General features: G+C 38.4%; 2 protein-coding genes and 1 long non-coding RNA gene across 22 annotated transcripts in view; 1 reads left to right on the plus strand and 2 right to left on the minus strand.

The window, feature by feature from the left end:
- LOC310848718 overlaps positions 1–3426 on the minus strand; it is an 8365-nt gene extending 4939 nt beyond the window's left edge. The window contains exon 1 of the long non-coding RNA XR_014566537.1: positions 156–3426. This is a non-coding gene — a long non-coding RNA (uncharacterized lncRNA). The remainder of the gene's footprint in view (positions 1–155) is intronic.
- The window catches only part of LOC310848689 (uncharacterized protein), a 13153-nt gene extending 892 nt beyond the window's left edge, over positions 1–12261 (plus strand). The window contains exons 2-5 of one of the 3 annotated variants that reach the window (XM_083748123.1): positions 5404–5855; positions 6679–6980; positions 7424–7526; positions 9173–12261. In XM_083748123.1, the coding sequence (XP_083604249.1) occupies positions 5404–5855; positions 6679–6689 (463 nt within the window). In that variant the 3' untranslated portion in view covers positions 6690–6980; positions 7424–7526; positions 9173–12261. Of the gene's footprint in view, positions 1–3439; positions 3971–4045; positions 5856–6678; positions 6981–7423; positions 9139–9172 lie in introns of those variants that run through there. The other 2 variants (XR_014566511.1, XM_083748122.1) reach the window with 2 other exon arrangements.
- The window catches only part of MCMDC2 (minichromosome maintenance domain containing 2), a 20089-nt gene continuing 15181 nt past the window's right edge, over positions 8609–13516 (minus strand). For 17 of the 18 annotated variants that reach the window (XM_083747758.1, XM_083747755.1, XM_083747768.1 and 14 more), the window contains 6 exons: positions 13043–13248; positions 12060–12226; positions 11514–11693; positions 10670–10812; positions 9745–9854; positions 8609–8840 (listed from right to left, as the gene is read on the minus strand). In XM_083747758.1, the coding sequence (XP_083603884.1) occupies positions 8674–8840; positions 9745–9854; positions 10670–10812; positions 11514–11693; positions 12060–12226; positions 13043–13248 (973 nt within the window). In that variant the 3' untranslated portion in view covers positions 8609–8673. The remainder of the gene's footprint in view (positions 8841–9744; positions 9855–10669; positions 10813–11513; positions 11694–12059; positions 12227–13042; positions 13249–13516) is intronic. The other variant, XM_083747761.1, reaches the window with a different exon arrangement.

Below are 13516 nucleotides of genomic sequence, written 5' to 3' on the forward strand. Positions count from 1 at the left end.
GGCTCTGGCTCGCCAGAGCAGCGATGTCACGCTGGCCACGTGACCCGGAAGTGTCTCCGGACAGCGCTGGCCCCTGGCCTCTTGAGTGAGATGGGCGCACAACCCCAGAGTCTGTCAAGACTGGCCCGTACGGGCAGGGGTACCTTTACCTTTACCTTTAATACACGTCATGCCAGAGCTTGCCCAAATATGTTGTTGTTGTGACACAGTGTGTAGGTGTTTCACAGCTCCCCCTGGGGTTGGAAAGGGAGCGGGCAGCCCTCTAAGTAACTGCTGCCAGGCTGCACAGGAGCTTCCCCACCCTGCCTACCTGCGTGCTTTCCTCTCCTCCCTGGTCGAGGCTGCTTGTCAGGTGCCCGGATCTGATGATCCATGCTTTCCAAGGAACTATTGGCGTCTCATTCGCTTGTCCCACCCCACCATGTGCTGGCTGGGCTGGGTGCTAGCCATCCCCTCTTCTCTTGCAGCCCTCCTGCCTCTGAGCCAGTGCAGCGCCAGGCCAGCATGAGGCCCTGGCCCAGGATGGAAGAAGTCTCCTAAGTGCCCTGCAGTAGCCAAGACTAGTTGCCACCCACCCTCACTGGCTGCTGGATCCCACCACTTTGGCCTCACACTTGTTGCAGAGACCACCACCACCTGCTCTGAGGGAATTTAAGTGCTGATGCTGCTATTTTCATGTTTAATTACTTAAATTGCAGTTGAATTACCCCCTAAAATGGATAGGTTTCTAATTAAGAAAAGTTGGTGAAGATGGCGTTCACAATGAACAGAATATAGCAGCTGTAGAGGAAACTATACAAGAATCAATTGTTGAACAGTCTGTTTTAGTACATAAGAAGTTTAAAGGAAAAAATTCCAAGCCTCATTTATACAGTAAAGATTACAGTATATGAAACGGGGATTCATTTTCTGGTAATGAAAACAATCCTTTTCCCCAGTGTCGTTTGTAGGGATATACTTACAAATGGAAACACAGTCATTTGTCAGAAAAAGCAGTAGAATACTTTATTGAGATTTCAAAACCTATAAAGAAGCCGTCTGCATCACTCATAAGGAGAATGCAGACGTTAGAGAAAGCTCAAAAGGCAAGTTACTTGGTAGCTCAAATGATTACCAAAAACAAGGAACCACACACTATTGCAGAAACCACCATAAAGGAATCTTGCTGTGCTATTGTTTGAACAATGTTTGGGCCAGAATTTGAAAAAGAAGTTAATAAAATCCCTTTGGCAGATAACATGATTGGAAGATGTATTCAAGACATACCTGATAACATTAAGCTGCAAGTGAAGGATATTTTTCAAAACAATATGATCTTTACATCGCAATTAGACAAATCAACAGATGTCAGTAGCACAATTATTTATTTTTATACGTTTCATCTATACTGACAGAATAATTGAGCAATTCTTCTGCTGCCTAGAACTCCCAATAAGAACTAGAGGTGAATATATATTTAAAACTTCAGATTGCTTCATGAAGGAAAGTAATTTGCAGTGGTTAAATTGTGTAGGAATATGTACAGATGGCGCACTCTCAATGGTTGGTTCAACAAAGGGTTTTATAGCTTTAGCAAAGAAAGAATAAAAATATAACTATTGTTGCTTTTTACATCACGAAGCACTAGTTGCACACTACTGGAAATGAATTAAGAAAAGTTAAGGACAAAGTGGTTCAAATGGTCATTTACATTAAAAGTAGACATCTCGAATCAAGATTATTTGCTCATATTTGTGAAGAAATGGGGGCAAGTTTTCAAAAGCTTCTACTACACACAGACATTTGTTGGCTGTCAGGAGGTCAAGTGCTTTGTCTTGTATACGAATTGAGGGAAATGATGCTTAAACTTTTTGAGGAAAATCAGCAAAAGGAATTCTGTGATCTCATTCAAAACAAACTGGTGTGCAAAATTGGCATATCTTGCTGACATATTTGAACATTTGAATAAAATGAATACCAGTATGCAAGAAAAAGGAGAAAATATATTAACAGTGGTAGATACAATTTGTTCTATGAGAGACAAAATAGCAATTTGGAAAAGGAAAGGGAAAGAAGGAAATTTTGAAATGTTTCCCAAAACTTTTGAGTGCAAGCTAAAATGTGATATCAGCTCACTAATTGCTGACCATTTAACATTGCTCAGAGAGAAGGTTCATCATTACTTCCCAAGTGTTGAAATCCACGACTATGATTAGATCAGAATTCCATTTCTTTAAACTGCAAGGAGAAACTTTTCACTTATTGAAGAAGAATTAGCTAAAATTATTGAAATCTGTTAATGATGTATGAGAAGGTGACTTGCACAGTTTTTGCATTCATGCTTCAAAAAATCATCCAAATAGGTAAAAAAGTGTTAAATATTCTTCTGCAATTTTTTACTATGTACATTTGTAAAGTATCCTTTTCAACAATGACAAACTTTAAGACACTGAAACGTGGAATTTTAAAAATGTATGATGATGAAATGTGAGTGTCTATCTAATATTCCACCAAATATTCAAAACTATGTTCATCCTACTAATCTCATACATCTCATTAAAATGGTAAGTAGTTACTGGTTTTATTCAGTTTTTAATTTTTTTCACATACTTACATGTTGTTACACATAAATGACAACAATCTTGGAAATTTATGTTGTTAACTTACAAATCATATATTTTTAAAAATACAAATGAAACGTTTTCATGAGATGTTGTGTCCCCACAACAATTTATGTATGTATCCGATTCTCTTAGAAGGGGTTAGTTTAGCCTCTGGTTTGCTAGTAAAACTGAATTACTGTGTCATGCTATGATGCATGTCTAAAAATTGTGCCACCAACATGAAAAGTTTGGAAAACTCTGCATTATACACAAATGCACAAGTAGTGTGTGTGCATGCAGCTGATATCTATATATATTTGAAAGTGGAGGTACATTAACTATGGCATTGTGAGGCCCTCTTTTCCTTTGTATAATTTTTCAGGAATTGACCTATATTTTAGTTGGTCTGTTGAAAATACAATGGGGAAAATGTACTTCTAGTATTGATTATTTTGAGTTATTTCCAGGCTGCCAAGTTTTTTGAATGATGATGAATTAGACAGCTGAAGATCATTACTAGAGCTGATGTCTTCATAAATCAGTAGCATCAGCTGAATGTCCAAGCTATAATGATAAATTGCCTCTTTGTCAGTGGGGAAATTGGTTAGAGAGTTGTCTTATGGCCCTGACCCATGACCTCTTCACTATGTAGCAATCTATTTTTGGCTTGGTGGTACTAGGAAATACCATATACTCAGTTTTCAGATTGAACTGAGCCTGTAGGGAATATGTTGTGCTTGTTCACATAGCTGGAGTCCCAAAGCAAAGTTCACTTTAATCCTGAAATTTTAGTTTATTTTTATACTTGCCAGGTAACATAAACTAAAAAACAAACAAAACAAAACTCTTTGGAAACATGGTGTTTCTATAAAATCTTTTAACTTTGCAAGGAGACACCACCCCATAATGATTTTTGGAACTGGGATCTAATGGCCTTCGCAGTTCCTCTCACCATATTCTAACAATGGAATCTACTGTTATGTTTACGCCCAGTAGCTTCAGAGTAATTTGTCTGGGATTCCATTGTTGTTTCAACCAACAAGGTATAACAACATAAACACTTAAGAATACTGCATATATGAGCTTTCTTTGTAATGAAAGCACACAAAACTGAGAAAATATATTAACAATTTAAAGCAACTTACTTTAGCATCTACTGATTGGGTGAACTGAGGCATAGCTACCCTTTCCTAGAGCAACTCAATTCCAAGCTTAAGAAATGAGTACCGGTAACTTTCAGGGGACCAGCAAACCAACATTTGGTACAGGTAGATTCCTATATTAGTACCATCTACTCTTCTCTGCTCTTTAATTAATGAGAGGAAATGGATAGATGAATTGCCTTGCAGTTTGTGTTCATGAATGGCAGTAGCCACATCACAGCCAATGTATGTCTGAAAGGTTGAGTAGACTTTGGCAAAATGCTTTGTATGGGAAGTAGCAATATGCTTTGAAGGCAACAGCTGCTGAGGATAACAGACATATTGGCTTGGATCCAGATTTTGCTTCTGCCATTGGGAGTATCCACCTAGTGGAGTTTCCATTAATAGGATGTGGTGGAGACAGACAACCTTTGCTAATCCCCGTTACTCCTTTTAAAAATCTACTTTGGAAGATTGGGGGACCCTCCAAAACAGTCTGGGAGGGAGAGAAGTTTGTGGAAAGGAGTGGGGAAATGTGCAAAAGTTGCTCCTGCCTGCCAGTGTGATTCCTGTACTGGATCAAAAGCATTCCATGGATGAAAGGAGCATAGCTGTCAACCTTCACTTTTTTTGCGGGAAATTCCCTTATTCCAGTGCCATTTCCTGCTGCTTCCCGCTGCTATCCATGATTGTTAGATATCCCGTAAATTTCCCAGATTTCAAAGGAAGCAGCTCCTCTCTCTCCCTGCTGGCCAGGGAGGCTCCTCAGCTGCGTTGCTCGGCTGTGTTGCTCACCAATAAGGAGTCTGAGAACGACTGGGGGGCGGAGCTTGCATGCCTTGCCTGGGGACTCGCCTTTGCTTCAGCGCTTCCCAGTGGTGTGGTTTCCTTGCTGCTGTATCCCTTTGCTGGGTCGCTGCGCTGTGGGAACCACCACTTGAGGCTTCGTTTGGCTGCTGGCTGGGCTTTCTGCCTTTGGGCCTTTGGCTTGGAGGGGCTCGGAACGTACCTGTGCTCAAAATCGGATGGATACATCAACGGCGCACTCACTCTTGCTGGGGATAAGGTCTGTCTGGAGCGGGGGCACATAGGGAAAAGAGAAGGAGCGGCTGGTTGAGTACAATGGCGGGTGGCGATCTCATGGGAGGGGGGGGCTTTTGGATTTGTTTTGGAGGCACCTTTGATTGACTGCTGTGGGGAAAAGGAAAGGAGCTGGTTGACTAAAATGGCGGGCGGAGATCTCATGGCGAGGGGGGGAGGCTGTCACGGGTGGGTGGGTGGGTGGCTAGTTAATGCAACCTGAGGGGGGTTTTGAACGCTGGATGCCATTTTGTTGCACGTGCTGCTGCAAAGCCAGGCCAGGGAGCCATCTTAAGTTGAGGCTGCATAGGCCTTGTGGTGCATGTGATTCAGATTCTATTCAGTTGAACCTCTGGTTACAAAGTTGACATTTTTTCAGCAATGCCCCCCCAGTGAGTCTTCATTTGTTCACTTCTTTTTATTTTGAGGCAGTGCACACCTATGTTTCTGGAACTGCAAACCTTTCCAGTCATGTGTTACTCCAGTCAAATTCCACGTATGAATGTGGAGGAGATAGGATTGCTACAGGAGAGCAGTCACTTTGCAAATTGCATTTGTAGCTACTCTGATGTGTTGCTTTTCTTCTTTTTCAAACAAAGAAAGATGGATGGAGGTGGAGAAGAAGACATTCCTTTGAAAAAAGCAAAGAGGCTGTGCAAGTATCGTGAGAAATGGGAAAAGGAATTTAGCTTCTTGAAGAAGAGCAGAGTGGGGCATGGTCATGCATTCTGCACAATTTGCAGTTGCAGTTTTAGTGTCTCCCATGGGGGAAGGACCGATGTCACTCAGCATAAAAAATCGGCCAAGCACAAGCGCGGGCTAGAGGCACAGAAACATGCCCCGACGATGTCCACATTTGTGACTAGGAATACCACAGAGGCTGACCAGGTCAGAAATGCAGAGGTTAAAATGGCCATGCTGTGTGCCAAACACAACATTTCTTTCACCTTCTGCGACGACTTCAAAAAGTGTGTAGCTGACATGTTCCCGGACTCTGCCATTGCACGAAAATATTCTGCGGGGAAAACCAAAACTACGCAAATTATAAAAGGTAAGTTGATTCAAATTACGAAAACAGTGGTACCTCGGGTTAAGAACTGAGGTACCACTGTAATATTGTTGGCTTAGGAGTCCTAAGAGGGCGAAGTCTGGATCTTGGGTGCACCTTACAGCAGTTTTACCTACAAAAAGACTTGCTCTCCACTTCATACTGCTGCCTTATGCTGTAGCATCTCATGCAAATTCAAGATCTCAAGGGTGAGTGATAAATTTTTGGGGTAAGTTTAGTCATGTGTTCTGTTGTCAGACAACAGTTGATTCAAGGTACAGTGGTACCTCAGGTTACATACGCTTCAGGTTGCAGACTCCGCTAACCTAGAAATAGTGCTTCTAATAACTTTGCTTCAGGACGAGAACAGAAATTGGGCTCCGGCGGCATGGCGGCAGCAGGAGGCCCCATTAGCTAAAATGGTTCTTCAGGTTAAGAACAGTTTCAGGTTAAGTATGGACCTCTGGAACGAATTAAGTACTTAGCCTGAGGTACCACGGTACACCTAAAAAGTTATCCCTGTTAACCTCAATAGCCTCAAATCCCTACAGATTGGGACAGAGCTAGTACTAGTTTCTAACTTTTGTGTGCTTGCATGCAGCTGTGGAAATTTGGAACAACAAATACAGGGTCAAGGTTGTAAACAGTCCATAAGCTCCTTGCATCTGTGCTGATTGTGCTAAAATATTTCTAAAACACCCAACCATGATTATGCATTTGGTATAAAGTAGTATTTCCATGGGCAAGATCCCGCCCCCCCCCGGTGCTTCACAAATTGAAGGATCTGTGAAAATTACTTTTCAATGATAAAATTATTCTTTTGCAGGGGAAGACTAGCATGATGACTTGTTGCGTAACCTCCAGGTTCCAGAATCTTTGGGTTACGGCTGCAGCAAACCCAGAAGCAGTCCTCCAGTTACGGAATTTTCGGGATACGGCCGGACCTCTGGAACGGATCCCGTTTGTATATATTTGAGATAAAAGACAACTTTTGTACAAGCCAAACAATTAGTTACATAGTTGACATTTTTAAAATAGTATTTTCAGCTGGTTATCTATAAATGTCTTATTATTCTGTTAGTTTAGGTCTGTCAAGATGCCCTGTTGACCCCTAAAGTATGGATAATGGTAAGTGTTACTCTTTAAAATTTTAACTAAGTGCTTTAGTAAAACTAGTTTTTAATAGACCCATAGTTTGAGTTTAAATTTACTTGTACACTATTCCTTTTCAGTAAACATTGTTGGGAGGTTGATGACACTTCATACAACCTCAGATTGTTATGTATATGACTTTTCTTGTTCCCTGCTTTTGAAAAAAAAAACTGGAGGGTTCATTCTGCAAGCAATTACAAAGCCATGGAAATAGTTTAATTTAGGAAGTCATGTTTTCCATTGTATAGATATTAAAAATTGCATTGCTGGCACAGTGATGATTTCCTTTTGCCGTTTACCCATCTGAATTTATGCTGATGTGTATTTCTTAATTCTGAGATGCCAGTAAAGCTTTAAATGGCCCAAGTAACATAATTACTTAGAACATTATAAAGTTATGTTAATTGTTTTTATTGCAGTGGATGTTTTGATTGTGTGCCTTCCTGAATTCGGATGTATTCAGAAATGAGACCAGATTGTCAAATCGTTTTCAACCATGAAAGTGCTGCTTGCAAGTTTGAGGTAGTCGTTCACTAAACCTGTAATCCATGTATAAGAAACCAAACTTGAGTGTTTTGCAAATGTTATATGAAAAAGAAATTTTATTTTATTGTAATAAGAAATTTTTGAGATAAAGCTAAGAAGATTAAATTATGAAAGGGAGCCATTCTGTCTGAATACTGAAGGCATAAGAGCAGCTCTGCTGGATCAGGCCAAAGGCCCATCAAATTCAGCATTCTTTTCCTGCTAGATGCAGTTGACAGTAATGCTTGAAATTCAGTATCTTTTGAAATTTAGAAAACTGATTTTCATTCAGTCCTTAAACCACAAATATTTTATATTTGATGTTCTAAAGTATGCCTTATATGCAACCATCTTTCCCCCCCCCCCCATTGAGAAAAAGTGTTAGGGCTTATCCATGCTGCTGCTTGTTCCTTGACTACAAAGCATGGACCCAAGAGATTTTCCATTTGCCCCACCATTTTCACCAGAAAACCTGATTGATGTTTGCTCCGATTCAGTGGTATAGAGTGGAAAGCAATGTGACAAGTGGAAGTGTGAACAAGTGTACACCCATGGGACATACCCAAAGAAAGTAACCATAACATTGTTATTCAGGATATTGAAAACCCTTTCATTGTTTTAATATGTTCTTAATAATTGTTTTTAATGCCATAACCTGCCCTGGGACCTTACAGTGAAGAGTGGGTAATAAATAGAAAAATTATTAATAATAGTAGTAATAATAATATATTTAAGAGACTATTTTCCCACATAGTCTATATAGCAATAGTGAGTTGAACTACACTCCATTTAAGACATTCATAGTAAAAGCTGCTCTTATTCTTTCACAAAACTTGGGAGGCTATAACAGGAACCAAGGTCATACATCCCTTTTCACAAAATGGAAAATGTTTTCTTCCTCTGTTCCTCCCCGCCCTGAGAAATGCAAGACTAGAAAGGAAAAGCAATGTCTGAAATAGTACAATTCTGTGACCAAGCATTGCTTCCTCCATATTTCCAGTGTTATAATGTGACAATGAGAAAATCAGTTTTGCTGACTCTCAAAATGTATGTATGACAAACATTAAGAACTACATGAATTGATCTTACAACTATTTACACATTCAAGTTTATTTTTAAAAATAGACCTTATTTTACAGATATACTAATCTTCGCTAATAAGAACATCTGTTGCAGGTCCATATGTAGCAACAAATTGTTTCAACTGTTGATGGCACTGCATCAAGTAAATATCCCTTTGATTCAGAGAGTTTTCACTATTGAGTTCAAATGGAAACACAGCATTTGGGGCCACACAAAACACAGAAGCACCTGGGAAAATAAAAGTAGAGGAATAAATTTGTATAATTTATTTTAACTAGAAAATGATAGAGTGTAATTGAAAATGTGATTTACATCAATTGAAATTTCACATCAAAATATCCAGTGATAGCCATCCATGTAGGTAACAGGTTTCTGAACACAGTAAGTATGGGCAGAATGTTTCTCCATCTATAAGTACTTTCAGATGTTAAGATTTTTTATATGCAAAAATATAGTTGGTTCTTAGAATTGGCCTCATTCAATCTTTCTCTGTCACTGTACTAATAAATATATTTCTGGTTTTAAAGGTGGCCTGTCATTTTTTAAACGCTCATTTTAAGGATGCTGTTTCCAAGGGAGCTAATATGAGTGCATGAAGACACACCCAATTCAACTTATCAACTAAAGCTGTTAGTCTCATATCCTGGGTGCATATTCAATTGAAATAGGTCCACGTGATCAGTATCCTACAGGAGTACCTGGAGTTGTGAGTCTGAATAGCAGTAATTGAAATTTATCGCACAAAAGCAGACTAGATGATGCACTGGACACTTCTCTGAATTTACTCATTCCAGTGGCATCTAGGTCAAGATAGACACAATATATTTTGTGCGAGAAAGAGGGGCTCTTTATAGGAACCAAATGCAGGAACGTCAAGTGTGTAGTTCATAACAGTGCCCTTCAGTGCGGACTCTTCCATAGATGGTGATGTCAACACATAAGGAAGGGAAGAGAAATCTCATCCATGGAAATGAGACTTGGGGTGGACAAGCAGAACCTTGAGAGGTAACCAGACATTTGGTATTTGGAGCTCTGCCTTTCAGCCCAAGCATAAAAGCACCCTGTGTTTAAGGATTTTACGTGGTTATTTTAATAGCCGTCATTAAGAAAGGTTCAGTTAAAAGGTTTATACCATATTTTAAAGTGAGAGATGATTCAAATAGTAATACAGCAATCAAAACATCTTCTTCAAGTACTTCTGTTCTTAAACTCAGCTTAGCGTGTGCTTTAGACAGTGAAATCCTACAGTACAAACATAAATTTAATAATTTTAAATCAGTTGTATAAAATTTTAATAACTGAAAGTCTGTTGCCAGAGAGGTTGTATGAATCTTTACACACAGAGAAATGTAGCTGCTACAGACACGTATGGGGAGAAATGGGACTTGCGTATTTTTGATATAATTCAGGTCAATTACTAGTACAAATAGAGGTGTGGTTTTAGGCTGATGGAGCCATAGTGGTTAAAATAGCTATAGTGCACAAGGCAAATATCCTCTACTGTGCACGTCCAATTGTTAATGTATACATAGATCTTTATGTATTAATGATAATACGTTATCTATTAGATTACTCTATTAGATTACTGTTTGTGAGGTTTGGAAGGAGCTTATGACTTCTCTTGAAAAACTGGCTATGAGAATCAAGTTTAAACTGATACATCATATTCAGAAATGTTACAAAACGGAAAGTTATATAAAATGGCTTTTGAGCTCTTAAATTTTATTATTTTTTTTACAAAATCTAGGATTAGTGCTGCTTGAAATTACACATTTGTTCACATGTAACTTATACAGATAAGCTATTGCAATTTAAGAAACAGGAACTGAACAATCCCATGTCTAAAACTTGCATAGCTAAGGGGAAATGTATTAGGAACATGGTGATGGTGGAATGACTGATCCTATCCCCCCCCCCCCCAGCTTTTGGAAAACAAAGGGATATTTTGGCTTATAGCCATCAGATTTGGGTTTGTCATAGTTACTTGTGCAGAATTATTACACAGGTTAAAAACAAATTTTGAAGAACACATACTTGGCATGTAAATGAAAACCTACAAGATATTCAGTGCAGTTGCTGAGAGATTTGATCCATGAACAGGGTGTGTTCTGATTCTGCGACTTGCTAAGTAGTAACCGTGAATCAGCCTTTCTGCTTCTGAACAGAGTTCCACATGCAAATTTTTGGAGAAAGCAAGGAACTAAAATGACATAAATTATTTCATTGGTTTATGAATTCTTTGGAAAAATCACTAGATTTACCAGTGATCTTTAACTTTCAGGTGTATCATTTTAAAAAGTATTTTCCAAGACACAATTTTCATTAAAATATTAATAATTTGTCAATTCATTATTCTTGACATATTTTCACATTACAAAGAACATGATTTTAAAATAGGAAAAAACGTGGATTATATGAGTGGTTGCATAAATACAAACTCAACCTATTTCCTAAGCGCTTAAGACAGTTTACACCAATCACCGTGGAAGTTAAGATACTCATGATTTAGCACGGTTGGTACACCGTTCTGCAGTCAAGTAAGTGTTGGGTCAAACACCTTCCTTGCTTCTTTTCACTTGTATTTTGAAGCCACTGTTGGATTTCACAGCTTTACTAAAGATGTAAATTTAGTGTAAGAAAAGTTCTCATTCCTATTCTGAATATTGGACATTGAAATTGTCTGAATTTGATAAAGTGCAAAGAGTCCTTTAGCAAATATGTCTAGTTAGACACGTAACATAAATTTTGTAAGTTGGTTACTTGTATAAATTGAAGTTAAAGTAGCAGAGGAACAAAAGGGATCCTGATTATTCAAATGCACATAATCTGAAATATGATTGATAGAACAGCAGCTTATCAAACCGCCCCTCTTGTTTGGTTCAATTCATAATGTCTAGTTACCTCCTCATAATCTTGTGTTCCAAACTGTTTGGAGATAACATAGACTGCATCTTCTGGATTGATGGCCTTTTTTAAAAGGAGATTCACAACAGGAAGAACTGGATTGGAAAATGCTGATTCATTGCAGTGTATCAGAAGCCAAAAAGCATCTATAACGTTAGCTGAAATAAAGCTTAAATCCTAGACAAAAGCAATATTTATATTTCAGAACAGAATTTCATATGGTTTCCAGACAAAATCAGCAAGTGAATTATTTGGGACTGAGGGTATCTAGAAAAAACGTAAAATTCAGTGGTTTTTCTGAGAAAGGCATTTTGGAACATTTCATTTAGCACTCTTTGTCTATTTAACGCATGCATGCACTATAGTCCTAGTTTTAATATTGTAGAAGCTACCTCAATTCACTGATGGAAATAGATTGCATTACTGGAGGAAATAACTTTCTAGAAAGTGGCTGCAAATTTTGTATATCGATGTCACTCTAAAAGCTATTAGGTATTTTTAATTAATGTCATTGTGCAATTCTAGCAAAGAAACGTTAGTTACCATTTGGCCTATTAGAGTATTATCTCCTTGGATATGTTTTTTGCAAGAAGCATCCACATCAATAAATGACCAAAAACTGGTTTGAATTGGAAGGGTAACATGCTGATCAATTTCTTCTCCATATTTCTTTCCAGGGATGAATATAGTAGTTGTTCTTCCTTCAAGTACTTGTAAAGTCAGACAATAAAGACTACTTAAAATCTAGTTCACTATAAATAGGTCTTTGAAGAATGAAAACAACATAGTACCATTGTCTTAAAGAAGATAGCTCACATGCTATATATTCAAATTACAGAAATGCACTGGACATGCTGCATATCAAAATGTAGCAGAGAATAGGTTGATATACTGCTCCCTATTTTGAAAGACATAGAAATTGGTGAATAATATACTAATTTCTATCTTGGAAGGTAGTGGTGATACCCAATCTTTTCCCCTGTATCCACCACATATGCTCTCCCCCACATCAGCTCCAGGGACCTCCAGATATGACAACAGAAGATTTGGTGGAAATGTGGAAGCTGCCAGGTGTGGAAGGGACCTCATTGCACAAGCAGAAGTCCTTTCCACTAGCTATGGGCACAGTTGAATGTCACCTTAGTTATTTTTTATTTTTTAATGATTAAAAGAATTATTCTTTATCAATACATTGCCCTGCTAGCAGACAAACAATATCCCAGTGTTATGCTCTTTCTCATATGAAAACTACTACGGGTTGCATTTGATCAAGGCAAGTAAAGTGCTTCTGCAACAATTGTCATTTGCCAGCCCATGTGACTAAACATAGTGGGTTTACACACGCATACAAAATGTGATATCCTCTGAGGTGTAGAAAGCTGTTGCAGTTCTGATTTCTTACTGTGGAAAAAACACTGTGATGGACAGAAACCTGGCGTAAGGGAGCTTTTAAGTCAAAGTGTATTTGGACATTTGGATAACTGAAATAAGGTATGCCAGGTTTTAGGTACTTTCAGTTGGTTTACCTGACTGCAACTGTTCAAGCTTATCCTTCCTATGTGAAGATAATTCTCCAAGGAAGCATACTCCCCCTTTGGCCAGCAAAGCACTATTAGCCTGAATGCTCGCAGTTCCAGTTCCGTGCTTATCTTTGGACACAGTAGGAAAAACTTCACCAGATGGAATATGCCGTATGCCCCGTGGAACAAGACTAATACTGTAATTCATAACTCTAGATGATGGGGAAAGTAGATATCCTAGTTATGGATGTGTAATACATTTGGAAAAGAAATCAAGTGTTTTAAAAAATAATTTTAGTTTACATGACATTGCAGTTCAGTAGAATAATTCTATACTTGGAATAAAGAAGCATATGCATTGTTTTACCTCACATATTCTCCTTTAAAAGCAAAATAAGAAATTGGAACAACTGCAGTAACAACATAGTTCTTTGCACAAAGCTACATACAGGGTATACACAGTCATCCTACAAAAGGGGG

Source organism: Podarcis gaigeae (genome assembly GCF_964106915.1).
Source record: "Podarcis gaigeae genome assembly, chromosome: 7".
In the NCBI taxonomy this organism is placed as follows: domain Eukaryota; kingdom Metazoa; phylum Chordata; class Lepidosauria; order Squamata; family Lacertidae; genus Podarcis; species Podarcis gaigeae.